This window comes from Dryobates pubescens, chromosome 4, assembly GCF_014839835.1.
Source record: "Dryobates pubescens isolate bDryPub1 chromosome 4, bDryPub1.pri, whole genome shotgun sequence".
In the NCBI taxonomy this organism is placed as follows: Eukaryota; Metazoa; Chordata; class Aves; order Piciformes; family Picidae; genus Dryobates; species Dryobates pubescens.
The window spans coordinates 16,623,508-16,650,831 of record NC_071615.1 but is presented as its reverse complement, the minus strand read 5'-3'; the positions used below and the strand labels follow the sequence as shown (position 1 = coordinate 16,650,831).

Sequence of the window (27,324 nt, the reverse complement as noted above, 5' to 3'; positions counted from 1 at the left end):
AAAGCTTTGCCTTGGTGAGAGGATGCAGAGCCTGGGCTCGTGGGTGCCTGCTGCTCTGTTGGCTCACACAGCCCAAGCCCCTGCTCCAGCAGGGCACCCAGGGCATCTTGCCCAGCAGCACAATGCCCAGGGGGAGTTGGAAGCTCTCCACACCAGGAGACTCCACAACCTCTCTGGGCAGCCTGCTCCAGGCCTCCAGCAGCCTCACTCCAAACAACTTTCTCCTCCTGCTCAGCTCCAGCCTCCTGCCTGACACTTGGAGCCCCTTGCCCCTTGTGCTGGCCCTGGGCAGCACTCAGCAGAGCCTGGCCCCAGCCTCTTGCCCCCCACAGCTCCTTTAGCTCTTGCTGAGCATTGCTCAGCTGCCCTCTGGGGCTGCTCTGCTGCAGGCTCTCAGCCCCAGGGCTCTCAGCCTTTGCTGCTCCCAGAGCTGCTCCAGGCCCCTCAGCAGCTTTGCAGCCTCCCCTGGACTCTCTCCAGCAGTTCTCTGTCTCTCTTGAACTGGGGAGCCCAGAACCAAAGGCAGGGCTCTAGCTGTGGCCTCCAAGGCTTTGGGTATCATTTGCCTGGTGCCAGGATGCACCACGGAGTGTCTGCAGCATCTCAGAGATGGGTTTGTGTGAGCAGTAAGCAAACTGCCCTTATTTTCATCTCCTTCACAGAAGCTGCTCTTGGGCAGAGCATTTATTTGTGCCTGCAAATTCTATTGCCTGTCCCTGGTGCACCACTCCAGTCAGTCCCCACTGGGCACTCCTTGGGGTGTTCATCCTGGAGATGCTCTTCCTCATTGCTCTCTACAGCTCCCTGAGAGGAGGCTGCAGCCAGCTGGGGCTTGGGCTCTTCTCCCAAGGAACAAGGGACAGGACAAGAGGCAATGGCCTCAAGCTGCCCCAGGGGAGGTTTGGGTTGGTCATGAGGAACAATTTCTTCCCTTTGAGGGATGTCAAGGCCTGGCCCAGGCTGCCCAGGGCAGTGGTAGAGTTCCCCTCCCTGAGCACTGGTGAGCTGGCAGTGCTAAGGTTTGGACCAGATGCTCTCCAATGTTTCTTCCAATAATTCTGTGATTCTAAATCACATTTTGATTCCTTCAGGATAGTTAAAGTAAACCTCTGAAAACTGCCACATTTTCTACCTGATCTTTAGAACAGCAGAAAGAATGAGAAATGATCTTGGTGTTCCCCTTTCAACTTTGTAATGCAGTTTCACACCTAGACATCACCTCCCAGCACATACCACACCCCACACACCTTCAAGGTCCCTTCCAACCCAACCCCTTCTGTGATTCCCTTTCTACTCCAGAGCTGGTGCTCTAGATTCTGCCAAGCCCTATTGCAAGAGCTGCAGCGGCTGAAGGGCAGCAGTAAGTCCCTGGGTGGCTCCCAGAAGGGCCTGAATCTGGCTGATCCTGCTGATGCTCAGCACTGTCCCCAGCAGGATGCTCAGGCCATCCATCTTCCTGTGACAGACACTTGGAACTTGTCCACAGCAGCCTTGTGTTTTGCTTGTGGAACAACTGCAGGTCCATGGCCTAATTCAACAGGGCTTGGACGGATCCCTGGCTTTTAAGATAATGAGCAGTAGTTATGGTCACCAAGAAGGACCTCTCTGTAAAGCTGGCAACAAGTGGCTGCTTGTCCCTGTGCCAGGACTCCAAATCCCAGTGGAAACAGAGCTTGTCTTCCAGAGGGACCTCTAATGATTGCAGTTAATCAACGCTGCCCTGGGTTCATCGTCCTCACGGGGAGTTTCACACTGTAGCAACAGAGCTCTGGGAAATGACCAAGTCAGGCAAGAGGCTGCACTTGGGCCTCCCTCTGCAGCTTGGCAGGTTGTGGTTTGTTGGGGTCTTCCTGCCCAGTTTTGGTGTACACAGGTCTGAAGGAGCATTTCTGCTCTCTGCTGAAGCTGGTGGGAGCCACAAGTGTCTGGAGCTTGGTCAGTAGCTCTCAGGAGCGGGATGAGGTTTCCTGAGGGATCAAGGGAAAGATCTCAGGTCTGTGCTAAGGACAAAGGATCTTCCCCACTGAAACTCACCCCCCAAAGCGTTCCTGATCACACTGCAAGGAAAGAACTCCTCAGGCTGATCTGCAGCCTGATGCTCTTGGGTTTGGTGGGAAAGGAGTATGGCTCAAAGATGATCCAAGGGCTGGAGCACCTCTGCCATGAGGACAGACTGAGGGAGCTGGGGGTGTTCAGCCAGGGAGAACTTAGAGCTGCCTGCCAGGACCTGAAGGGATCCTGCAGGAAGGTGTAGAGGAACTTTTCCTGGAGACTTTTTTCTGGAGGCAGGACAGGGGGCAATGGTTTGAAGCTGAGGCAGAGCAGGGTTAGAGTGGAGCTGAGGGTGGTGAGACACTGGAACAGGTTGCCCAGGGAGGCTGTAGCTGCCTTCTCCCTTGGGTCTTCAAGGGCAGGCTGGATGAGCCTTTGAGCAGCTGAGTCTACTTCAGTGGTGTCCCTGCCCATGGCAGGGGTTGGAGGAGATGAGCTCTGAGGCCTCTTCCGGCCTGAGCCATTTTAGGAATCCATGAAGCCAAAGTGGTTTGACCAAGAAACTGTGAGGAGGATGCTCTCTGCTGCATCCTCAGCTCAGGGCAGCAGTGCTGGGTGACAGGAGCAGCACAGATGACAGAGCCTAAAAGGGAGGAATTGCTGCTGAAAATGGAGGGGGGAAGGAACCCCCAGAAGCTAAGAATGAGCTGTGAGAGCCAGCACAGGTGACATGCAGGGTACTGGATCCTATATTCAGGCTCCAAGTGGCCCTTCCCAAGGAGTTTGTCTGGGCAAGGGCTGGACAAGACCTCTGCCAGGTGAGCCCAAGCAGCATCCAGGTCGCAGAGCAGTGACAGCAAACAAAGTGCAGCACAGAGAGGAGCTGCAGCCCTGGGGAGCTGGCCCGTCACTGTTTCCCTCTGCTTGTCAGGAAAGCCAGGTGGACTCGAGCAGGAGCAGAGGCTGCCAGCGTCCCTGGTGTGCCACAGGTGCTGCGGGCTGTGTGTTGTGCTGACGATCATCAGCTGCTTTTGTTTCCAGCAGACAGCGACGGCTCCGACGCGGAGAGCGGGGAGGACGAGCGCCCCGGCGGCGAAGCGGAGCGTGGGCAGCGCGGCGCCGCGGGAGCTCTGCTGCGAGGTACCGCGGCCTCTCCTGGGCTGTCTCACCCTGCAGGCTGTGAGGGTGTCACTACCTTTGGAATGTGTCACTTGCAGAGCCTGCAGACGCCTGTGTTTGTTGAGTGCAGTTCAGCTCTGCCCTCTCTGACTGAGAGCAAAGCAGGAAGATGCAGTTCACAGAATGGCTCAGGCTGGAGGGGACCTCAGAGCTCATCTCCTCCAACCCCCTGCCCTGGGCAGGGACACCTCTCAACTAAACTCACCTCTCAAGGCTTTCACCCAGCCTGGCCTTCCACACCCCTAGGGAGGCATCCAGAGCCTCCCTGGGCAGCCTGTGCCAGAGCCTCACCACCCTCACACTGAAAAACTTCTTCCTCAGCTCCACTCTAACCCTGCTCTGCCTCAGCTCCAAACCCTTCCCCCTTGGCCTGTCTCCAGACACCCTCAGGAAAAGTTCCTCTGCAGCCTTCCCTGCAGGATCCCTTCAGGTACTGGCAGGCAGCTCTGAGGTGCCCCTGGAGTCTTCTCCAGGCTGAACACCCCCAGCTCCCTCAGCCTGTGCTCACAGCAGAGGTTCTCAAGTCAGTATCCTTCAGGTGTTTCTTACCCTCAGTTCCTCTGCTGTTCTTAAAACTTGGCAGCTGTTGAGAAGTGCCAGAGCCACTGGTGCCCACCAGGGCTTTTCATGTGGCTGTTTCTCAAGGAAAGGTTTGTACACAGCTTTTGGAGCTTTGGAAGTGACTGTGCAAACTGTCTGTGATGCTGCAGCTTAGAGAGCATCATAACCTAGCACTGTGGGCACTGGCTGAAGCTTTTCACAGCAGTTTTAGGAGCACAAAGCTTTACAATAGAAGTAGCTTTTGTGTCGAGGAGGTTTGTAGGCAGAGCTTTGTTATCAGTAATTGCACTCACTGAGGCTCAGCACTGGTGTGCCAGACTGAAAGCAGGCAGCTCCCATCCTCTGCTGTGCTCCTTAGATTGCTTTCTGTGCCTTTCTGGATCTCTCCTCATTGTTCAGTCAGCTGCTCCTGGAGGATGATGGTCCTCTGGCCTTTGCATTCCCTGAGCATGCTGTTTGCCCACTCTGGATCAGCCTCTGGAGCTCCTGAAGGAAGGCTCTGGCTTGCCTGCTGCATCTTGATACAGCACAAACTTCCAATCCCATGTTCTGGACAAGAAGCTCTGGGGAAAAGGACCTGGGAGTCCTGGTGGCCAACAGGGTGACCAGGAGCCAGCAGTGTTTCCTTGAGCCAAGAGTGCTGGTGCCATCTTGGAGTGCATCAAGAAGAGTGTGGCCAGCAGGTCAAGGGAGGTTCTCCTGCCCCTCTGTGCTGGTGAGGCCTCACCTGGGGCACTGTGAGGGCATCCCAGCTCAAGAAGGGCAAAAACTACTGGAGAGAGTCCAGCACAGGGCCACTGAGCTGCTGAGGGGCCTGGGACATTGGTCACATGAGGAGAGGCTGAGAGAGCTGGGGCTGGTCAGCCTGAAGAAGAGGAAGCTGGGGGGAGATCTCACCAGTGCTTACAAATATCTAAGGGTGGGTGTTAGGAGGATGGGGCCAGACTCTTCTCAGTGGTCCCCAGTGACAGGACAAGAGGCCCTCCTGGACATGTTCCTGTGTGACCTGTTTTAGGTGACCCTGCTTTGGCAGGGGCGTTGGACTCCATGATCTTCAGAGGTCCCTTCCAACCCCTACCAGGTAAGAATGGGCAGTACTGCATGAGCTCACCCTAGCAGCAGCACAGACACCCCAAGGCTGAGTTCTCCTGAAGAAAAGTGCAGATGTTTTGAGCCAAAGCCAGCAGCTGTGGTCAGTCTCACAGTGTGGCCACAGCTACAGCAAGTGGGTGCCTTGCTGAGATGGTGCTGAGCAAGCTGAGCAGAGTCCAGCAAGGCTTGCCTCCAGCTCTGCCAGCACAGACTGCACTGCAGCACTGGAGGGGGAACACAACCTTGCTCCTTCTGCAGGCTCAGCTCTGCACCTGGCCCTCTGGGTAAAAGAGCCTCTGTGGTCCAGGTCCTTCATCAGTGGTGAGCTTCCACGTTTTGCCTGCATGCCTCTCATCAGCTGAAGTGCTGGAGACACATCCAGGCCTGAGATTGATGTCAGGTACACCAGCTTCTTTTAGAACATCAGGCTGAACATTCTCTGGCCATTTGTCATTGCACACACCAAGAACCTGCACAGGGAGTCTGCTCTTAAAATGCACTTAAGAACTCAGGCAGCATGACAGGAACATTGCTTCTACTAATTGCTGGCTTTGCCTTGACTCAGTTCCAGGGATTTCAATCACTGCCTCTCTGAGCTCTCTATTTCCTTACGGGGTGGTGCTTCTGTTCTTTCCCCTGCTGAGGCCACATCTGCAATATTGTGTCCAGCTCTGGGCCTCTCAGGTCAAGAAGGAGCTCAGGGAACTGCTTGAGAGAGTCCTTCCCAGAGGCACAGAGCTGCTGCAGGCAGTGGAACATCTCCCTCTGAGGACAGCTGAGGGAGCTGGGGCTGGGAGCTTGGAGCAGAGGAGCCTGGGGGCTGCCCTCAGTGCTGGGGCTAAAGATGTGCAGGGCTGGAGCCAGCCTCTGCTCAGGGATGGCCAAGCATAGCACAAGGGGCACTGGGGGCAAGCTGGAGCAGAGGAACTGCCAGGGAAACTTTGTCCCTGTGAGGGTGGCAGAGCCTGGAGCAGGCTGCCCAGAGAGGTTGTGGAGTCTCCTCTGGCCCCCAGCCGTTGTGATCCTGCACCAGCTTCCATGGGTGCCCCTGCTCTGGCAGAGGGTTGGACTGGATGGTCTCTGGAGGTCCCTTCTAGCTCCTACCAATCTGTGTGATCCTGAGCCTAAGAGGAAAGGGTCCACTGTGGCAGTTGCTGTAGCTGCTGTGATTGAGTTTCCCATCTCCAGTTTTCAGGTCCTTAGTGTGGCAGGAGGCCTCCTCCCTCTGCCCACCCTGGCTGGGCAGGTGTTCCCCAGGGTTTGCTGTCACAGAGGCATGGTTCCCATGGAGACAGAATCTCTCTTACTAGGCCACTGAGAAAAATCAGCACAGCCTCATGAGTCTTTTCTTCAGATTTTCCTCCTGGTTTTATTCTTGGAGCCAGTTAGGAGATTTGCAGGTACAGGATTTGGTCTTCCATGCAGCAGGAAAGTGTTAGCTGGGGCGGCAGGTCTGCTTGCTGGTGTGGGATGGAGAGAAAACCAAAGCCTTACCCAGCACCTCCAGAGGGGAATAGGCAGGAGGAGGTCAAGGAGGAAGCTATGGAGCTTGTATCTCATAGAATCATAGAGTGGCCCAGGTTGGAAGGGACTTGAGCAACACATAGAGTTAATGGGGCTATGGAGCTGAGAAGAGAGCAGGCTTCAGCCTGCCCACAGAATCATTTTGGTTGGAAAAAGCCTTTCAGCTCCTCCAGCCCAACCATTCTCTAATTCTGCCCAGGCTGGGGCTGAGCCATGGCCCTCAGCACCACAGCTCTGCCTCTGGGAAACACCTTCAGGGATGGGGATTTAGCCACCTCCCTGGGCAGCCTGGGTCAGGCTTGGAGAACCCTTCCAGTGAATATGTTTCTTCTGTGTCCAACCTAAACCTCCCTTGGAGCAGCTTGAGGCCACCTCCTCTTGTCCTGTCACTTGTTGCTAGGGAGAAGAAACTGATCCCAGGCTGGCTCTGAGCTCCTGGCACCTCCTTGCAGAGCAGTTGCTCTCAGCAGCTTTCTGAGGCCCATCTGATTCCAAACTCAAATCCTGAAGAGTGCAGGAACTTCCCTCAGGTTCCCTCCAGCTCTTGAGCTGTCCCAGTGCCCAGGAAGCTTTCCTGAGCTGGCTGTGGTTTCCTCAGTTCTGGTGTAACCCTCAGTAGATGTTTGGGGTTGGTTTTTCCCTAAGAACCTCCCTGGTTTTCCCTTGAACTCCTGCAGGTGTTTTTTATCCAGGGTGCTCCCCACAGTGCTGGGAGCTGCTTTGTGTCACCTGTGCAGAGCCATCTCCCCAGGCTCATTCACAGCAGAGTTCTGAAATGCTTTTTGGAGTTAGAGAATCAGAATGCTCTGGGCTGGAAGGGACTTCCACAGCTCACCCAGTCCAACCCCCTGCACTCAGCAGGGACATCCTCCACCAGCTCAGGTTGCCCAGAGCCCTCTCCAGCCTCACCTGGAATCTCTACAGGGCTGGAACCTCAACTACCTCCCTGGGCAGCCTGCTGCCGTGCTCCAGCAGCCTCCTGCTGCAGAACTTGTTCCTCACATCCAATCTCAATCTGCTCTGTTCTCATCTCAAACCATTGCCCCTGGGCCTGTCCCTGCAGGCCTTTGGGAACAGTCCCTCTGCAGCCTGCTTGGAGCCCTTTCAGGTACTGGTAGGTTGTTATTAGGTGTCCCCAGAGCTGTCTCCTCTCTAGGATGAACACCCCCAGCTCCCTCAGCCTGTCCCCATAGCAGAGCTGTTGCAGCCCCCTGATCATTTTCATGGCCTTCCTCTGGACCTGCTCCATCAGGTCCATGTCCTCCAAGCTGAAGCTCTCTGCTCTCCCCAGTGGGGGCAGTGGCTGGGGGGGCAGCCATGGCAGCTTGCCCAGGCTGTGCTCACAGCAGGGTGGGCAGTGGAAATGCTGCTGAATGGAGCAGAAATGAGCCCCTTTGCACAACTGTGCCTGCCTGTGGGCAATCACCCTCTGCTCCACACTGCCAGGACCTTCCAGCCCCTGGAGAGCAATCCCCTGAGTGCTTCAGCTCTGATGTTGGTGTTCAGGGACCCTTTTGTCCTGTTCAGATCACAGAGGCTGTTTCAGCAAGCTGACAGAGATAGCTTCAGCCCCATTTGCTCTCTGTTGCAAGAGGGCAGTGTTATAAACTGGGATGGTTTTCAGCAGACAATCAACCCAGGGCCAAACAGGGAGAGAGCAGCTCTCCTGCAGCCTCTTCCCTTCACAGAGCTGCCCCAGAGGCTCGCTGTGGCAACACGGAGCCTGCTTGCTGCTGAGGGGCTGTGGGAAGCTGCACAGAGCAGGAGCAAACATGTCTGTGGGCTCAGCAGAGCAGGACAAGGAGGGGTTCTTGTCAACCTCGTGGTGCTCCCCAGGGCTGAGTGATTCTCTTTGCTCTTGCAGGAAGAGCTGCTGCAAGGGTCGTGGGAACGATGCAAGGTGGAGACACGGAGGAAGATGTAAGTAACCATCTGGTGTGCCTGGAGAGCTCCTCTGACAGTGCTTTAGAAGGGCAGCCTCAGCTAGAACAACATCTTACCTGCTGAATCTTCATGCCCCACACCTGCTTCTCCCCTCCTCTCCTCCAGCTGGCTGCTCTCTCTCTGCACAGACAGGCTCCTGGTTTGTTTTGCTCCTGCAGTCCCTGTGCCGGAGTCTGACCAGCAGCACATGGGCTGCAGGAGTGCCGTGGTGAGGAGCTCTTGGGAAGAGGGGACCAGGACCTGGATTCATGGATCTAAATGCTTGACATTGCTCTAGAAACAACCTCCTAGGAGCCCTCTCAGTGACCTGTACTGGCAGCATCACTCCTTCAGTCCTCCTGTCCTGTTTGAGGCTGGACAGATCCTCTCTTGCCCCTGAAAGGGGCAAAAGAATGACACTGATCACACCAGTGGCTTGGAGAGTGATGGGAAGTTTAAATGGAAGAGCAACAGAAACTACAAAGCATAGTGACAAAGAATCCCAAAGCATACAGAGTCCCTTACAGCACACCCAAAGATCCCCAACCTTTCCCTTCTCCCCACCTGAGGGTCTACCCAAAGCCCCCAGGGCTCTTTCTTCCCCTCTTGCCCTGCTAGGCTTGTCTCAGGCTGGCCAGGTCTGAGACTGCCTCCCCACTTCTCCTCCTGGCATTAGGCCTGGCCAGGCCTAAGAGGCCTTGAGAAACCCCCCCCCAGCATTACCTGATAGGGAGCATCTCCCACAGGAGCAGGGAGGGAAGGAAGAGGCAGGGAAGGACTTTGCAGAGGGATTTATGGGGTGCAGGATTTATGGGTGTGAAACAGGCTCTTCCCTGTGTCCACCTGCTGGGTTGGAGACTCAGGACACTGGAGATGTGGCAGTAATAGGAGGCAGCCAGCCTGCACTGCCACATCTCCAGATGGTGGGGCAGGGATGAGAGCTGAGCTGTGCCCCTCAGGTTGTGCCCCTGCAGATAAAGCTGTCCCACAGCTCCTGCTTTTGGATCTGCTGGGCAGGGAGGGGCTGAGCTCAGGCTGGGCCAGCAGATGCATGTTCTGATTTTTGTGCTCAGCCTGTGACATAGGTGGGCAACTTTTCTGTGCCTCCAGACACTCCTGAGTGGCTACTTCTGTACTTGGAAGCTGAAGCCAGCTGCTGTCCTGTGGTCTGCATCCACACAGCAACCTTTTCCCACCATCCCAAAATGATGATGGGATCTGAGCTGCCAGGCAGGAGCTGTGGGGCAGTCCTGTTCCCCAGCACCTCCTGGGCTCTTGTTCTGGGGAGTGGGCATTGGCCTGGGGGAGGAGGCAGCAGAATCAGAGTGCTTTAGGCTGGAAAAGACCTTTAAGGTCATCAGGCCTAACCATGAAGCCAGCACTGCCAGGTCAGCACTGCACTTGCCAGAGAAGGACCAGCTCCCTTCCTTCTGCCCACCCTCACCTTTCTCTGGAGAGTCCTTGCAGGACTGCAGAGGAGCTGCTGTCTGCTTCTGCCAGGCTGGATGTGGTTAAGGCTCTTCATGGCCTTCTGGGGAATGACTTCTGCTGCTGGCATTCAGATCTATTTCTGGGCCCCCCAAGAAAGACAGGACAAAGGAGAAATTGTCCTTGGTTGATGAGGAGTGGGTTAGAGAACAGTTAAGTCATCTGGACATCCATAGGTTAGGGTTAAGTGGGAAATCCTCAGCCCAGCTGGAGCGCAGGCACAGCAGCGTGGGCAGCAAACAAGAGGAACTGCAAGTCTTGCTCCACCAGGAGGGTTAGGATCTAGTTGCTGTTACAGAAACATGGTGGGATGGTTCACACAACTGGAGCACTGCCCTGGGGGGTTACAGGCTCTTCAGGAGAGACAGGGGAGGGAGAAGAGGAGCAGGGGTAGCTCTGTGCGTTAGGGAAGCGCTCGATGCTGCAGAGCTTGAGGTGGAGGATGGAAGGGTTGAGAGCCTGTGGGTCAAAACCAGAGGGAGGCCTAACAAAACTGACATCCTGGTTGGAGTCTGTTACAGACCACCCAGCCAGGAGGAGGAGGCAGATGAAATAGTCTACAAGCAACTGGAGGCTGTCTCAAGAGCATCAGATCTTGTCCTTGTGGGTGACTTTAAGCTGCCAGACATCTGCTGGGAACTTAACTCAGCAGAGAGGAGGCAGTCCAGGAGGTTCCCAGAGCATATGGAGGACAGGCTCCTGATGCAGCCTTTAAGTGAGCCTAGCAGGGGTCAGGCCCTGCTTGACCTGCTGCTCTCCAATAGAGAAGGGTTGGTGGGAGAGGTGATGGTGGGAGGCTGTCTAGGGTGCAGTGATCATGAGCTAGTGGAGTTGTCAATATGCAGGGAGATAGGGAGGAGCACTGACAGAACCCTCACCTTGGACTGCCAGAGGGCAAACTTCAGCTTGTTCAAGCAGCTTATTTGGAAAGTCCCCTGGGCAGCAGCCCTTAAGATCCAAGGGGTCCAGGGTGGTTGGCCCTACTTCAAGCAGGAGCTCTTGGAGGCACAGGAACTGGCAGTTCCCATGTGCAGAGAGGTGAGCTGAGGGGAAGGCTCTGGGCCTGGGTGAGCAAGCAGCTCCTGAAGGGGTTAAGGGAAATAAAGAGGCTGTGTCACCCTGGGAAAGGGGGAGGCAACTCCAGATACATTTAAGGATGTTGTTAGAGCATGTAGGAGAAGTATTGGAGAGGCAAAAGCCCAGTGAGAACTGAAGCTGAACTCTGCTGAGAAAGACAACAAAAAGCATTTTATAAACACATGAATGCTAAAAGGAGGGCAAGAAGAACCTCACTCCTTGGTGGGCCTGGAGGGAAACACTGTCACTAAAGATGAGGAAAAGGCTGAGGTTCTAAATACCTTCTTTGCCTCCATCTTCAACAGTAAGGCAGAAGGACTCCAGGATAACTGGCCTCCTGAGCTGGTTGTCGGGGTCAGGAAACAGTGTAGTGCCCCTGGAATCCATGAGTTTGGGACTTGCTGAGCCACTTGGACACTCACAAGTCCATGGGACCGGATGGGATCCATCCCAGGGTGCTGAGGGAGCTGGCAGATGAGCTGCCAGGCCTCTCTCCATCTTTTTCCACCAGTCCTGGCTCACTGGAGAGGTCCCAGGTGACTGGAAGCTGCCAATGTGGTCCCCGTGCACAAGAAGGGTCAGATGGAGGAACCTGGAAACTCCAGGCCTGACAGCCTGACCTCAGTGCCAGGGAAAGTGATGGAGCAGAGCATCTTGGGGGCAATCACTGCACACCTGAAGGATGGCCAAGGGCTCAGGCACAGCCAGCATGGAGTTAGGAAGGGCAGGTCCTGCCTCTCCAGCCTGATCTCCTTCTATGCCCAGGTGACTGCCTGGTGGCTGTGGGGCAGGCTGTGGATGTGCTCTACCTGGACTTCAGCAAGGCCTTTGACACCATCCCCCACAGCAAACTGCTGTCTAAGCTGTCAGCCCCTGGCTTGGCCAGCAGCTCTCTGAGCTGGGTTAGGAACTGGCTGGAGGCTGAGCCCAGAGAGTGGTGGTGAATGGTGCCACAGCCAGCTGGCAGCCAGGCACCAGTGGTGTGTCCCAGGGAGCAGTGCTGGGCCCCATCCTGTTCAATATCTTCATTGGTGATCTGGAGGAGGGCATTGAGTCAGGCATCAGCAAGTTTGCAGCTGACAGCAAGCTGGGAGCAGAGGTTGGTCAGTTAGAGGGCAGAAGGGCTCTGCAGAGGGACCTTGCCAGGCTGGACAGATGGGCAGAGGCCAACAGGATGGCATTCAACAAGTCCCAGTGCCAGGGGCTGCACTTTGGCCACAGCAACCCCAGGCAGAGCTACAGGCTGGGGGCAGAGTGGCTGAGAGCTGCCAAACAGAGAGGGACCTGGGGATAGGCTGACAGTAGGCTGAACATGAGCCAGCAGTGTGCCCAGGAGGCCAAGAAGGGCAATGGCATCCTGGCCTGCATTAGGAATAGTGTGGCCAGCAGGAGCAGGGAGGTCATTGTGCCCCAGTACTCTGCATTGGTTAGGCCACACCTTGAGTCCTGTGTCCAGCTCTGGGCTCCTCAGCTCAAGAAGGACATTGAGAGACTTGAAGGTGTCCAGAGAAGGGCAACAAAGCTGGGGAGGGGTCTGGGGCACAGCCCTGCGAGGAGAGGCTGAGGGAGCTGGGGTTGCTTAGCCTGCAGAAGAGGAGGCTCAGGGGTGACCTTATTGCTCTCTACAACTCCCTGAAGGGAGGTTGTAGCCAGGAAGGGGTTGGTCTCTTCTCCCAGGCAACCAACACCAGAACAAGAGGACACAGTCTCAAGCTGTGCCAGGGGAGGTTTAGGCTGGAGGTGAGGAGAAAGTTAGTCACAGAGAGAGTTGTTAGCCACTGGAGGGTGCTGCCCAGGGAGTTGGTGGAGTTGCTATCCCTGGGGGTGTTGAAGAGGGTCTTGGACATGGCACTTGGTGCCATGGTTTAGCAGTCATGAGGTGTTGGGTGACAGGTTGGACTCGATGATCTTTGAGGTCTTTTCCAACCTGGTTGATTCTCTGAGTCTCTGATTCCTTGGGTGCTGAGGATTTATAGAATCACAGAATCAACAAGGTTGGAAAGCTGGCAGATGTCATTGCCAGGCCACTCTCCAGCACCTTTGGTCAGCCTCACCTCTGTCCCTGGAAAGGTGATGGAGCAGCTTATCCTTGGTGCTGTCCTTAGGCACATCAAGGACAAGAGGGTCATGAGGAGCAGTCAGCATGGTTTGACCCAGGGCAAGTCCTGTCTCACCAACCTGATAGCCTTTGATGAAGACATCCCCAGGTGGATGGATGATGGTAGAGCAGTGCATGTGGTTTATCTTGATTTCAGTAAAGCATTTGACACTGTCTGCCACAGCATCCTTGCAGCTAAGCTGAGGCAGTGTGATCTGGAGGATCAGGGAGTGAGGTGGATGAAGTCAGAGTTGTGGTCAATGGGACACAGTCTAGTTGGAGGCCTGTGTCTAGTGGAGTCCCTCAGGGGTCCCTAAAGGGACCAGAGCTATTCAATATATCCATCAATGATCTGGATGAGGGCACAGAGGGCACTGCCAGCAAGTTTGCTGATGGCACCAACCTGAGTGGAGTGGCTGACACAGTGTGCTGCCATTCAGTGAGACACAGGCTGAGAGTTGGGCAGGGAGAAATTCAACAAGGGCACCTGGGAGAGAGCAACTCCCTGGAGCAGGAGAGGTTGGGGACTGAGCTGTTGGAAAGCAGTGAAGGACCTGGGGGTGCTAGTGGGTGAGAGGATGACCATGAGCCAGCAAAGTGCTCCTGTGGCCAAGAAGGCCAAAGGTACCCTGGGGTATCCACCCCAGGGCTGTGGTCAGTAGGTCAGAGAGGTTCTCCTGCCCATCTACTCTGCCCTTGTGAGGCCACAGCTGGAATATTGTGTCCATTTCTGGGCCCCTCAGCTCAGGAAGGAGCTCAGGGAATTGCTTGAGAGAGTCCAGCACAGAACCACAGAGATGCTGCAGGCAGTGGAAGATCTTCCTCATGAGGAGAGCCTGAGGGAGCTGAGGGCTCTGTGCTTGGAGAGGAGGAGCCTGAGGGTGACCTCATTGCTGTTGCTAAAGATGTGCAGGGTGCTGCCCAGAGGCTGGAGCCAGGCTCTGCTGGGTGCTGCCAATGCCAGCACCAGGGGCAGTGGTGGAAGCTGAGGCAGAGGAAGTTCCACAGAAACAGGAGGAGGAATTTTTTCCTTGTGAGGGTGACAGAACCTTGGAACAGGCTACCCAGGGTGGTCATGGACTCTCCCTCTCTGGAGATATTCACGACCCAGCTGGATGTGTTCCCATGTGCCCTGCCCTGGGGGATGCTGCTCTGGCAGGGGGTTGGACTGGCTGATCTCTGGAGGTCCCTTCCAGCCCCTGATGTTCTGAGATTCTGTGTGGGTAGGGTCAGGAGTTCCAGAGCTGTAGGTGAAGATGCTGTGACCTTATGCACAGTGCTGCCTGACTGTACATGGCCATCTTCCTGCCAGCTTTGCATATTCAGCCTCTGCAGTTTCTCTTCCCTCTGTACTTGGCCTATTCCCAGTTTTCTCCTGTGTCTCTCTGTTTGCCCCAGCACATCCAGGTGTGGAAACCCAACACCTCCAGCCTCTTACTGCCCTCAGCTGCTGCTGCTTTGGTTGTCTCATGCCTCTGAATCCTTAATACAGCATCTCAGCATGCTCCAGGGCTTGCTTAGGGACCCTTGCAGGCACCTTGGTGTCTGAGACCAGGGGAGAAAACCAGCGAGGCTGAAGACTACAAAGAGTTAATGGGGCTGTGGAGCTGCAAGGAGAGCAGGCTTCAGCCTGCCCATGGAATCATTTTGGTTGAAAAAAATCTTCCAGTTCCTCCAGCCCAACCATTCTCCAGCTCCACCAAGGCTGGGGCTGAGCCGTGGCCCTCAGCACCACGTCGCTGTGGCTTTGAAACACCTCCTGGATGGGGATTCAGCCCGTGCCCAGGCTCTGCCCCTCGCTGGTGTGGTACAAGATGCCTGAGCTGCACATGGCTTTGCTGCCCTCTCCCCTGCTCCCATTCTGGTTACTTTCTGGATTCTTTTATATTCTTGTACTTTTTTCCCCCTGCTCTGCCCCTCCTGTTCTCTGGCTCTCCAAGGGGAGACCTGCCCCAGCACGGCCAGGCGCGCGCGGGACCGTCGCCGAGGCACAGGTGGGTCTCGTTCCTGCAGTCTCTTTCCTTTCTCCCACTGTGTCTTGACTCTCTGGCCTCACAGCAGCTATCAGCAGGTTAAACACCCTGCAAGGTTCCTAGCAGCACAGATTCAGCAGAAGTCAGGGAGCTGTCTCTGTCAGCCCTGTGAAGTGCAGGAGGAGGTCTGCAGTGAAGAGAGCTGGAGCAGCTGCTGCCTAGCGAAGCGGGGAGCTGCTGGTGAGAGCCCTGAGCCTCGCCCCAAGGCAGCTGAGCTTGAACTCCCACTCCCGTGGAAGGCCACAGCACAGCAGCCTGAGCTGCAGCCAATCCTCCTGCAGAAGCTGCAGCTGCTCCCCAGTGCAGGCTTGAAGGGGCATCCACCGGCTCAAAGCAGCAGCCTTGCCTGTAGCCCCTGGGTGTGTGCTTGCCTGGGGGCAGGGGCAAAGCAGCTTGACATCAGACAGCTGTGCCAGGCTCTGTTCTAGAGGTGGCAAAACTTTGCCTTCTGAGAGCTGAGCTGGAGGTGAACTCTGTTTGCTTCCTTGCAGGAGGACTCGAGAGACAGTGAGATTGATCTGGATGAAGATGAGGAGGAGGAGGAATTGGAAGATGACAGCATGGAAATGTCCCCAAGTAAATCCAGTCACCGAGCAAGGAAGCCAGAGCCACTAGGGGAAAGTGACAGTGACTTCTGACCCTGCAGCAGCAGCAGGCCAAGGCACCAGGAAATGCAAACTTTGGAGAGCCTGCAGGCCAGGAGCTAACATCCTGCCCTTTGCAAGGTGCTTGTCAGCAGGAATGCAGGAGCTGGGGAACAGTGCTCATTAAACTTGAAAATGAAACTCAGGTTGCTAGGCTGGTGACTCCCAGGGCAGGAGGAGGTCATCCCTCAGGAGAAGCACAGGAATGTGGTGTGGTTGTGTCCAGAACTGCACCAGAACTGGCCCTCTCCTGCCAAGAATCACCGCTGTGAACACCTGAGTGCTGTGCTTCCTTGCTCTGCCGCTCAGTGTGTCCTGACAGGGGCTTGGGCTGAATGGAGAGGGAAGAAAAGCTGCTCTGGGAGCACCTTAAACTGAAATCTGCTCATCCTGAGCATATCCTTCAGTGGGGCTTGCCTCCACAAAGAGCAGCACCGGTTGCACTGAGGCACAAATCCAGGCTGGTGAGGAGTGGCTCCAGAGCAGCCTGGAGAAGGCCTTGGCGGTTTCAGTTGGTGACAAAGTCCCCAGGGGCCAGCACTGGTCCCTGGCAGCCCAGAGGCAGCTGAGTGCTGAGCTGCAGCCAGAGCAGGGAGAGCAGCAGCACAGGGAGGGGCTTCTGCCCCTCTGCTCTGCTCTGCCCTGCCCTGAAGGGGCTCCAGGAGAGCTGGGAATGCCAGGACAAGAGACAATGGCTTTGAGCTGGGACAGGGTCACCCTCAGGGCTGTTGGTCTCTCTGTTGGTGCTTCAGGTAACATTTCAGCTCAGGGTCAGGCAGAAGCTTTGGGCAGAGCTGAACCTGAGCCTCAGTCATCCCTGCAGTGGTTGTGGCAGAGGGACTCCAGTCCATCAGGATCACTGCAGCCTGTGGGACACTGTGGCCAGTCCCTGCCCCCCCGAAAAGCCACGAGCACAGTACAGGCTGTGGGGTCTGCAGCGTGGCAGTAGAGGACAGTGCATCCCAAATGATGTCACATGTAATGGTCCCCAACCAAGGGGGCCCAGCAGTTCCCTGCAGAGGTGCCCTGGCCCAAGGGACCCAGCAAGCCACCTTCTGGCTGCGGCCAGGGCCCTCAGATGTCCACCACGCAGTCGGGGGCGTTGGTTCGGATGGCATCTGAGATCATCTTGGCTCCAGACTGCCCGATGCGGTTCCCCTGCAGGCTGGGGGCACAGAGAGATGGAGCTCAGAGCAGGATCCTTGCTGGGTACAAGAGATGTTCCCCAGCTTTGTACCAGCACCCAGCGTCAGCTGCACCCTCCCCACACCATCCAGGAGCTCTTCTTGGCACCCTGGTCGCAGAGGACTCTGAGTTTGAGAGGCCAGAGGCAGCCAGGTGAGAAGCTGGAGAAAGGCCCTGGGCAGCTGGATTGGGCCAGCCCATCCCTGTGGGATTTTGAAGAGCAGAATCATGGAAGCTGGCACTGGGCTGGGGTGAAGGGAGCTTAAAAGCCATCCAGTGCAACCCTTTGCAGCCAGCAGGGACAGCTGCAGCCACAGCAGGTTGCTCACAGCCCCAGACAACCTGACCTGCACTGGTGCCAGCCATGGGGCAGCTCCACCTCTCTGGGCAGCCTGGCACAGGCTCTCCCCACCCTCAGCACCAAACCTTTCTCCCTTCTCTCCACTCTCAGTCTCCCTCTTGCAGTTCAAACCATCCCCCCTTGTCCTGGCACAACAGGCACAAGTCAGTCCCCATGGCTTTTGAGGTGTTTTACCTCCCCAGAGGATTTCCCAGGGAGGAGCTGTGGGGCCTGGAGCCGTGTGGGGATGGTGGATGTCATGCCAAGAGGAGCACAGGGAGCTCTGGCCCCCTGCCCCACTGAGGAGGTTGCTGTAGGGCAGCAAGGAACAGGCGGTGGCAGTGGTGGGGAAGGCTCCCTGATGATTGCCAAGGTCTCCCCTTGGCATGCAGCACAGCAGTCACTTACTTCATGTAGGTGAGGCTGTGGTTGCCCCTCAGCGCGGTGGCGATGCAGATGGCTCCATCCATGCCCAGAGAGTTCTCCTGCAAGCTGCAGGAAGCAGGAAGCTCAGAAAGAGAGAGACAGGGAGATGTGGCCACCAGGAGGGAATGTGTGCCAGGGGTGTGGGCACTGGCACAGCCACCAGCTCAAGGGTTTGCCCCACTGAGAGCTGCTGGCCTGGCTGCCCCCTCGCCACTCTGGGAAGGCTTCTCCTGGCTGTCCCCAGGGCGCAGGACACTCACTTGAGGCGCCGGAGGCTGCGGTTGGCCTTCAGCGCGTTGGCCAAGGCCTTGGCCCCTGCCACGCCGACCGAGTTGCCTCTCAAGCTGGGAAGAAAGGCAGGTGGTGAGGAACCAGCCCCACACTCTCCATGGGTGACAGGGTGAGGTGGGAGGGGTAGCCCCACACCAGCAAGTCAAGGAGCAGGCAAGCCAAGTCTGGTGAGACACAGTATGAGGAGGGAGCAGTTCTGCCTCAAGCCCAGGGTCTCAGGGAGCCCTAGGCAGCAGTGTCACAGCCATGGGGGCTTGGTGCTCCCACCAAGCACTTACTCCAGGATCTGCAGGCTCTTGTTGACCATTAAGGCTTCTGCCAGGGCTTGGGCACCAGCTGCACCAATGGAAGCCACCTGCAGGCTGCAAAAGAACAAGGCCCTGAGCTCAGCATGTGTTGTGAGGTGGCTCTGGTGTGCTAATTAGCCAAGCTAATTAGCCAGGCTGCGACTGCAGGGCTGGACACTCACTGGAGCTGCGCCAGGCTGGTGTTGACCTCCAGCGCGGCGGCGAGGGCGGCCGTGCCCTGGTCTCCGATGGCGTTCTCCTGCAAGCTAAGGCACAAGAGGGCTGCTCCTGCCCCTGGCACCTGGCAGCAGCCAGCAGAGGACACAGCCTGCCAGCCCTGCCCACATGACCAGGGAGGCCCTGGGCCGCCAGGGACTTGCTGCAGCCCCAGGCAGCAGCCCTGGATGGGGACACCGGAGCGAGTGCGGGAGGCAGCCGGCAGAGCCACCTGCCCTGCAGCAGCGTGGGGCCAGGGGCCTCGGGCAGGGAGCAGGAGGAAGGTGCTACCCAGGACCTGTTCCCATGTCCCCACTTACTCGAGGCTGGCCAGGCTGCCATTTGACTGTAGTGCTTGTGCCAGGGCTGTGGCAGTGCTGGCCTGGATGAAGTTCCACTGCAAACTGCAGGCAGGAGAGGACAGAAGGTGAAGTTCAGAGCTGTGAGGACAGCCAGATCCCTGCAGGCTCAGCATCCAACTGCTCCCATCCAGCCTTGTGGAGGCTGGGATGTGACCCATGTGCAAGACCCTGTGTGTCCATCCTGGATGGCACAGGGTGACCTGAGGAAGCCACTCTCACAGCCTGGAGGGGCTGGGGCCCAGGAGCAGTGTCCCTGCCCCATGACCACACGAGGGGCTCCAAACCAAACCAGGTCCAAGGAGAAAACTCACTGGAGGGAGGTGAGTGCCTGGTTCTCTGCCATGGCCAGAGCGATGGCCTTGCCGCCCTCATCACACAGCAGGTTTGCTGCCAAGCTGGAGACAGAGAACACAAGTCATGCACACAGAGCTTGGGACAACTCCGGGGACACCGTGTGGGTGCCCTGCTGGGGCACATGGGACTTACTCCAGCTTCCTGAGGGTGCTGTTGGTCCGCAGGGCGCGGGCGATGGCAGGGCCTCCCTCCTTGCTGATGGAGTTCTCCCGCAGGCTGGGCAGAGACACAGGGCTGGGGGGAGCAGCCAAGGCAGCAGCTGCTACCCCAAAGCTCCCCACAGCACCCACTCTGGGGCTGAGACCATCTGCTCCCATGGAAGTCTATCTGACTGGCCTGGCATCATGGAATCATGGACTGGCTGGGCTGGAAGGGACCTTCCAAGCTCACCCAGAGCAAGCCCTGCAGCCAGCAGGGACAGCTGCAGCCACAGCAGGCTGCTCCCAGCCCCAACCAACCTGCCCTGCACTGCTGCCAGCCATGGGGCAGCTCCCAGCTCTCTGGGCAGCCTGGCACAGGCTCTCCCCACCCTCAGCACCAAACCTTTCTCCCTTCTCTCCACTCTCAGTCTCCCTCTTGCAGTTCCAACCATCCCCCCTTGGCCTGCCCCAATAGGCCCTGCTCAGAAGTCTGTCCCCAGCTCTCTTCTAGCCTCTTGAAGCTCTGCAAGGCCACCAGGAGGTCTCCCTGGAGCCTTCTCCTCTCCAGGCTGCACAACCCCAACTCTGCCAGCCTGGCCCTCCAGCAGAGAGGTTCCACCCTCTGATCATTTCTGTGGCTTCTTCTGGTCCTGCTCCAACAACAACATCTCCATCAGCATCTCCATCCCCATCAGCATCTGCAGCTCCATTCTCTATGCATCCTCCAGCTGGGCTTTTTCCCATCCTCCCATCCCTGCTGCCCTGCTTGTGAGACATAGCTGGACAGGTAGCCAATGATGGAGAGAGGATGCTTGCAGCCAGAGGAGAGACAGAGCAGCCTCCAGCACAGCCAAACACAAGGAAAGGTTCTCACTCCCCATGTCCCAGCAGCACCTTCAGGCCAGGGTGGCTGTGGGGCCATCACTCACTTGAGGCTGGTGAGTCCCTTGTTGGAGCAGAGAGCTGCTGTCAGGGCAGTGACCCCGGAGCTGCTGATGGAGTTGCTCTGCAGACTGAGACAAACATGAAGGTGTGAGGATGGGCCAGGGCTGACATCCCTGGTAGGTTGCAGGGTCATGATTGAGCTGCCCCTTTGCATGTTTCACTGAGAAATGGACATCTCCCAGCCATGGCAGGCAGGGAAGGGAGCTGAAGCTGAAGGACCAGCTTTAGGAGCAGCCAGGCTAAGATCACCTTCTCCTGCTCACCACAGCAGCACCTGCCCCACCAAGCAGAGGTGGTGAGGTTTGCCAGCACTCCAGGGCAGCCATGGCCCCATCTGGCCATCACCATGGCTGCCAGCTCAGCTGGCCATGCAGGTCCTGTGGGGTTTGGGTCCTTGTTGTGCTGTGGGAAGTGACAGACTCGGGGCACAGCAGCTCCTCCCCAGGAGCCATCAGCTAGGCAGGAGGAGCTGTTCTCTCTGGCTGCTGTTCCCAAGGGTGATGAAGGCTGCTCCACCCCACCACAACTCTGCCAGACAGCAGCCCACTGCCTGCCTCCTTAGCCAACTCCCATCACATGGGAGAGAGGAGGAAGGCCCAAAGCTGCTGGTGTCCTCCAAAGCAGAAACAAAACAATCTGGGCTGAGACTTAACTCCTGCAGTGCTCTGGTGGTGGAGGCAGGGCCCTCCTGCCAGCTGCTGGCTTTGACCTGGGCTGCTGCTTGGTGGTCTGGCCTACACCGAGCACCCTCTGCCCTGTGTCCCACCAGGGGACTTGGGATGGGAGACACATGGAATGGGACCCATGTGGAGGGGTCTGGGGTGGTGTGAAGGGTGGGAGGTGCTGCTGGAGTCAGGAGGCTGGGCTGGGCTCTTTTGGGCAAGCAGGAGGCCAGGTGTGGAGGAAGGACTTACTCAAGGCTTTGCAGAGTGTGGTTCACCTTCAGAGCTTCAGCCAAGGCAACTGAGCCATTGTCTCCCACCATATTGCTGGAGAGTCTAAGAGACAGGAGGAAGAGCTGATGTCCCCAACAGCCATGCTGCAACCAGCTGAGACCAGCACAAGGTCCCTCTGCTCCAGGCCCTTCCTGTTCCAGCAATAAGCATGAACTCGCTGTGGGCTCCCTTCCAGCCTGCACCCCACTCTGTTCCTCTCTGTTGGGCTGGAGCTGAGAGAGCTTTGCATGTGTACACAGGCCTTGGAGCTTGCCTCTGCTTAGCCTCTTGGCTCTCTACCTAGCTCCCTACATCCCTGGAGATATGGACAGCATCCAGGAGAGACGGAGAGCATCTCCCCAGGGTCGCTCCAAGAGAAGTGCTGCAGTCCTTGTCCCACTCCACCCCTGCCAGTCCTTGGGCACAGCTGCCACAGTCTCTCCTGCCTGTGTTGTGTGGTCCAGGCCCCTGCCCACCCCTCCTGCCCAGAGATCCCAGAGGACCTGGCATGGTGCAGGGCCCCTCCTCCCTGTGCTTCACTTACATCAGCTCCTTCAGGCTGCGGTTCTGCTTCAGCGCCTCGGCCACCTTCCTGGCACCATGGGCACCGATGGCATTCTTCTGCAGGCTGCAAAGGTGAGGGCAGCACCCATGAATGGCAGGTGCCAAGTGCCCCTCACTGACACCTTGGTCTGCTGGGTGCCTGGGATGGGGAACAGTGGGTCCTGGTCACTCACTGCAGGGTCACCAGCCTGTGATTGCTCAGCAGGGCCTCGGCCAGGAAGCTGGCACCATCCTCCTTGATGGCATTGTGCTGCAGGCTGCAAGGAGAGAGGAGTGAAGCTGTGCATGGCTGCTTCTGCAGCAGTGAGGGACCATGAAGGGTGGTGGTCACCTGGCCTTGGTGTTTGCTTGTCCCCATATCTGGTGTGAGATGGGAATTTGCCTGGGGCTCTCCCTCCTATCCCATGGGAGATGCCACCCTCCATGCCCCCTGTGAGCTCCTATGTGAGAGATGGATGTGGACCTCAACCTGGACCCTCTGAAGCTGGGAGGCAGAAGGGTCCAAACACCTCTAGCCCAGGGCTTCCCAGGTCCCTGTGTCCCTGCTGCTCGCACCTGTGCTCACTGCCTGGCACATCCAAACCAAGCCTTGTCCATGGTCTCCCCACCTGCTGGCCCTCAAGGGGGAGAACACCTCGATAGGACAGGCTGGAGTGGGCCTGTCCTACTGCCAGAGGTGCTGCAGAAGTTGACTTACTTTAGGGAGAGCAGGACTTGGTTCTTCTTCAGTGCATCAGCCAGGGCTTTGGCACCGGTGGGGCCGATGGAGTTGCTCCTCAGGCTGGGGCGAGACGGGCAGGGGAGCCAAAGTTAGCAAAGCCGTGGGCATGTGCCAAGGGGCACCCAAGTGCCACCACATGGCACAAGCTCAGGCACTGCTGGAGTGGGGCAACAGGCCAGCAGCTCAAGATCACCTCCTGAGCAGCAGTGGCTTTGGGGGCTGAAGCACCTCCCCAACTCGGTCGGACCAGGTGGAGCCAAGCTCCCAGTGAGGAACACATTGTGGCAGGTGCTGAAGGGGGACACTTACTCCAGCGCCATAAGGCTCCTGTTCACCATCAGTGACCTGGCCAAGGCTTTAGCTCCTTTGTTGTTGATCTGATTCTCTGCCAAGCTGCATGGAAAGGGAAAGGTTGGGAGTTTTCCAGGGGGGAAAAGAGGCTCTCACAGCCCCTGCTGTGTTCCAGGACGCAGCTGGGCTGGGTGAGCAAAAGAAAGCCATGGGGAGAATTTGGTTCACAGTGGAGCCATGCAAAGTGCTGGATGCTCTGAGGTCTGCTCTCCTGGGGTGGATACCAGCCAAGGGTTTGCAAGGGCAGGGTGGGAGGGTTTCTGGGCTTAAATCCCATTTGTGTCATGGTGGCAGTATGGGGATCTCCATGAGCAGCCCTGAAGAAGGGAAGGAGGTGAAGAAAATGGGGACCCATCTGTCTGGGGGAAGGCATCTCCCTTGCACAGGGCCAGGAACCTGTCCTCTCCATAAGACCTGGAGAAGAGGGGAGAAGCAGCTGAGGGACCTGAGGTTGTTTAGCCCAGAGAAAAGGAGGCTGAGGGAAGACCTCATTGCTCTCTACAGCAACCTGAGAGGAGGCTGGAGCCAGGTGGGGCTTGGGCTCTGCTCCCAAGGAACAAGGGACAGGACAAGAGGCAATGGCCTCAAGCTGCACCAGGGGAGCAGTGTGTTGGGATAACCCATGGATTCCTACACATATATTTAGGAACAAAGAGCAGGCAGTGGTCCCAGGAAGGCTGAGTGAGACAGCCTGCCCAGCCACCACAATGACACAAGGTCACCAGACCCCCCAGGGAGCCAGTGAGAGAGATGTTCCTGTAGGACCCTCACCCTGGTTTCGAGGTGCTCCCAGCTCTGCTCAGCATCCCCAGGAACAGTCTGTCTGCCCTGGGCCAGGTCCTACCTGAGCTTCTGGATCTGGCAATCCTTTGCACTCAGCACGCTGCCCAGCAGCTCCATTGCATTGTCCTTAAACTGGTTATTGTCCAGCCTTGAGAAGACACAGGGAAAGAGCAGACACAAGCATCTGGAGAACAGTGTGGAGAAAGGACTACTCTGCCATGAGATCTTCCCATTAAAGGTGGAAAAACACAAGCATGAAAACAAAGCTGACTTTGTGCCATCTCCAAGGCAGCTCTCTTCTAATGGACAGTGCTGGTGGGCCTGTGTCTCATATCAACACCCAAGTCACAGCCCAGTGTCCCTGCTTGCTTCTCCCAGGGCAATCCTACCAGAACTCACCTGAGGTTGTGGCAGAAGAGGAGCTGGGAGAGCAGGCTTTTACAGATGTTGTAGGTGAGGCAGTTGGAGAGGTTGGTCTCCTTGACACAGACCTCAGAGACCTGCAGCAGATAAGCCAGGGCAGAGCAGTTCACGGGGGTGAGCATCCCAGCCAAGCTCTCGTTCTTCATGGCTTCCTCCACAGCCTTGGCGACCTCCGTGTGCTGGATTTCGGAGAGGCAGTGCATGGTGTTCACCACCCGGGAGGAGATGACGTAGTTGGTGTTCAGGCAGTCCTGCAGGAGGCTGATGGCTTGGCTCCTGAAGCTGTTGTGCTCATCCTTCACCACCAGCCACCCAGAAAGCAGCTTGTTCACCTGTGGGGAGAGGAGCCCGCAGAGAAAGCGCACAAAGATGTCTAGCTGCCTGTCCTCTGCCTGCAGAGACCTCTGAACAGCGCTCCTGAAGTGGCTGAGGAAGCCCAGCTTGGGCCAGGACACGCCGCTCTCCGTGAAGAGGTCGAACAGCGCCCGCTTGGCAGCCGTGTAGTAATAAAGGGCTGCTAGGAACTCCTGCACGGTTAAGTGGGAGAAGTAGTAGGCTGTGAAGGGCTGCACCTCCTCCTTGAGCAGAAGTCTACTGCACAGGCTGCTCTGCAGCACGGACAAGTCAACACCGTAGACCTTCATGTCCTGCTCGTAGAAGACGTGCTTCCTCCTGAGCAGCCCGTAGAAGGCCAGCCGGCCCAGGCTGCCCACCACCTTCTTGCTGTTGGCCACCACCTGCTCAATCCTAAGCGATTCTCGAGGCTTCTCAGGCCAGTCACTGCTCAAGGCCATTTTAAAGTAATAGGAGTAGACTTCTGAGAGGGTCCTGGGGCTGGTGGTGGTCTCCTGGGAGTGGTGGGCGCTGGTTTTTAGGTAATAAGCGATTGAGGAACCAGAAATGCAGCAAATGCCAGGGACGGTGCACATGGCATGCAAGGACCTGTTGGCCCTGATGTGGTGGAGGACTTGGTTGGAGAGATCTCTGTTATCAAGGAACATCTGGTCCAAGAAGTCCTTCATCTCAGCAGCTCCAAGGCCTCGTATCTCTGTCATTCGGTCCACAAGCCCGGCGGGGATCTGGCCGGCCGCTGCCGGCCGCGACGTCACCCAGACGGAGGCCTCCTGCAGCAGGTTGCCACGGATGATGTTGGTGATCAGGCTCTCTACTTGCATCTCCCTTTTGGGGTCGGTGCATACCACAGCATTGGAAAAATCCAAAGGGGTCTTGAACTCATCCAGGCCATCAAGGATCAGCAGGGTCCTGGCAGCCCCTGCCAAGATGCAGCTGGGCTCAGTGATGTGGGGGAGGGCCAAGCAGATGAGTCGCTCAGCAGAGAGCTTCTCGTGGGTGTTCAGCTCCCTGAAGGTGAGGGGCAGCACGAAGGTGATGTCCTTGTTGATCTCCCCCTTTGCCCAGGTGTAGACAAAGAACTTCACCAGCGTGCTTTTGCCAATCCCGGACACCCCGATGGTGACCAAGATGCGAGGTGGGATGCTGACCTTGGAGAGAGGCAGGAAGAGCTTCTCCAGAGGGATGCTGTTAGATATGTTTTGCAGGCCTTTGGTGGCCTCAAGCTGCAGGATGTCATGCTCCTTCTGCTGGATATCAGTCAAGCCTTCCACCAGCAGCAGGTTGGTGAGGCGCTGCAGACGAGCAGTCTCCAGGCCTTTCCCACAGGAGCTTTGGAGGCTCTCCAGGTGCTTCTGCACCATAGGTTCTGCACACAGAGAAATTAAATGGAGGACTGAGGAGGAGGATGGTGACCACAAATGAAAGGAGGGAAGCTAATTCACTTTTTTACTATACCCATGGAGAGGGGAAATGCCATGGAGCCCTCACATCTGGGCAGGAAGGGCCAGATCCTGCAGGGCACCAGCAGGTTTCAATGGACCAGCCTCACTTATTGGTCCAGGAGCCTATTTAAGCTCAGCCCTGGGCCTTCAGGCCCTTGCCTAAGCTGTGTTGCAGGAGCACTTGAGCACGGTGCCATTGCCCCTGTGCCTGCTATGGATCTTGCTGATCTGGACCTTGGATCTCATTGCTCTGCCCTTGCCTGGTGACCACTGGACTGTTTCTGAACCTGATTGCCCTGGCTAGACCTGATCCTGACCTCTGGATTGACTTCCTGGCTTAACCTCATCCCTGATATGTCACCATGGACTTGTCTGATGAGTTGGACTCTTGGCTGCAGTTGATGACCATCTCTGTCCCTGCCCTACTCACCTGGCTCAGGTACCATGGCCCCTAGTACTTAATGCCTCCAGCACAGGCTGGCATGGCGCTGCGAGAGATTCAGAGCAGACACCAGCCAAGGGTGGAGCCTTCCAACCAGGAGGGAAACAGGGAAACAGTTGCAAGGAGAGCCTAACGTTGGGGCAGCCACCAGTGGAAGGGGTCAGAGATGCCCAATTGCCTTCCTGCCATCCCTCTGTTCCCAGCCCAAATGCTGGGAGGGACTGGTGTGATCTCGACATTGAGGACATTAAAGGCTGCCCATGGAGGGGGGCTGAGGGGTCTGGAGGGGCAGAGAGGCTGTGTCCTTCCCCAGCAGAAACTCTGAGGTGGCACCATCACTTGCATGGACACTCCCCTTGGAGCTCTCTTGGGCTGCTCCAGCAACACCCACGGCCAGGATATGTGTGCTGACCCTCCTCACTGGGTCCACAAGGGGCTGCCTACCACAGACAGTGGTATGAAGGTAGAGCTGGGAACTGGTGGTCTCAATGAAGGTCTGCAGGGACTGGGAGGCCAAGCTGCCCTCGGCAGCCGGAACATCCACCACCACCTCCTGCAGGGAGCTTGCCTCCTGTGCTCAGCCAGCCTCCTCTGCTGTCAGGAGGCCCAGCCTCCACAGGTAGCAGATGATCTCCTCCAGGAACCGAGGTGAGATGCATCTCACCCACAGCTTGCGGTAGCAATCGATCCAAACCTCTGCAGGAGAGCAGAGCAGGAGGGGTGGGTTGGAACGAACCCTGGGCACATTGCTCAGGGGCAACAGGGAAAGGCAGCAGGGGAGCACCCCTTCTGAGTCTGAAGGTGGCAGGGGATAAACTAGAGCCCTGCAGAGCCACCTGCCCAAGGCCTTCATGAGACAAAGTCATCCCAAGGCTGGGGCAGGCTGCTTTGTTAGGAGCTGCTTGGCAAAGGCAGCAGCTATAGAAATGGAGTCAGAGAAACTGAAGAGCACAATCATCTGTGACATCTCCTCCTGGAAACCAAGCCCATGCAGGGAGAGAAGACCTTTTACCTTCAGAGACAGCCAGCTGTCAGTGCTCATGATTTCATGCCCCACCTTGTCCCATTTCTGAATCTGAAACTCCACTAAGATGAGGGATCTCCAGCTGCCCAGCCACCAACTCACCTTCCATCGGAGGCTCCCTGTGACAT

The 27,324-nt window shown here is 57.0% G+C and overlaps 2 protein-coding genes across 3 annotated transcripts in view; one reads left to right on the top strand and one right to left on the bottom strand.

The window, feature by feature from the left end:
* CLUAP1 (clusterin associated protein 1) overlaps positions 1–15,623 on the top strand; it is a 49,487-nt gene extending 33,864 nt beyond the window's left edge. The window contains exons 10-12 of one of the 2 annotated variants that reach the window (XM_054180687.1): positions 8,213–8,268; positions 14,875–14,928; positions 15,459–15,623. In XM_054180687.1, coding sequence (XP_054036662.1) covers positions 8,213–8,268; positions 14,875–14,928; positions 15,459–15,605 — 257 coding nt within the window. In that variant the 3' untranslated portion in view covers positions 15,606–15,623. The remainder of the gene's footprint in view (positions 1–8,212; positions 8,269–14,874; positions 14,929–15,458) is intronic. The other variant, XM_054180688.1, reaches the window with a different exon arrangement.
* Positions 15,624–16,685: 1,062 nt separating this feature from the next.
* NLRC3 (NLR family CARD domain containing 3) lies at positions 16,686–27,324 on the bottom strand. The gene is made up of 18 exons (XM_054161347.1): positions 27,299–27,324; positions 26,720–26,868; positions 23,911–25,654; positions 23,573–23,659; positions 22,687–22,770; positions 22,354–22,437; positions 21,830–21,913; positions 21,637–21,720; positions 21,072–21,155; positions 20,142–20,225; positions 19,205–19,288; positions 19,030–19,113; positions 18,677–18,760; positions 18,323–18,406; positions 18,132–18,215; positions 17,823–17,906; positions 17,545–17,628; positions 16,686–16,776 (listed from the first exon to the last, which is right to left on the bottom strand). Exons 1-18 carry the CDS (start codon positions 27,322–27,324, stop codon positions 16,686–16,688), a joined length of 3,189 nt encoding a protein of 1,062 aa, XP_054017322.1.

Excerpts from the sequence above, each read along its gene's own strand:
- NLRC3 (XM_054161347.1), bottom strand. The coding sequence starts at position 27,324 with ATGTCACAGGGAGCCTCCGATGGAAG. Across the intron at positions 21,914-22,353 it reads CAAGTCCTGCTCTCCCTAAA|CCTGCAGCACAATGCCATCA; the intron begins GTAAGTCAACTT and ends CTCTCCTTGCAG. Across the intron at positions 19,114-19,204 it reads AGCACCCTCAGGAAGCTGGA|CTTGGCAGCAAACCTGCTGT; the intron begins GTAAGTCCCATG and ends CTCTGTCTCCAG.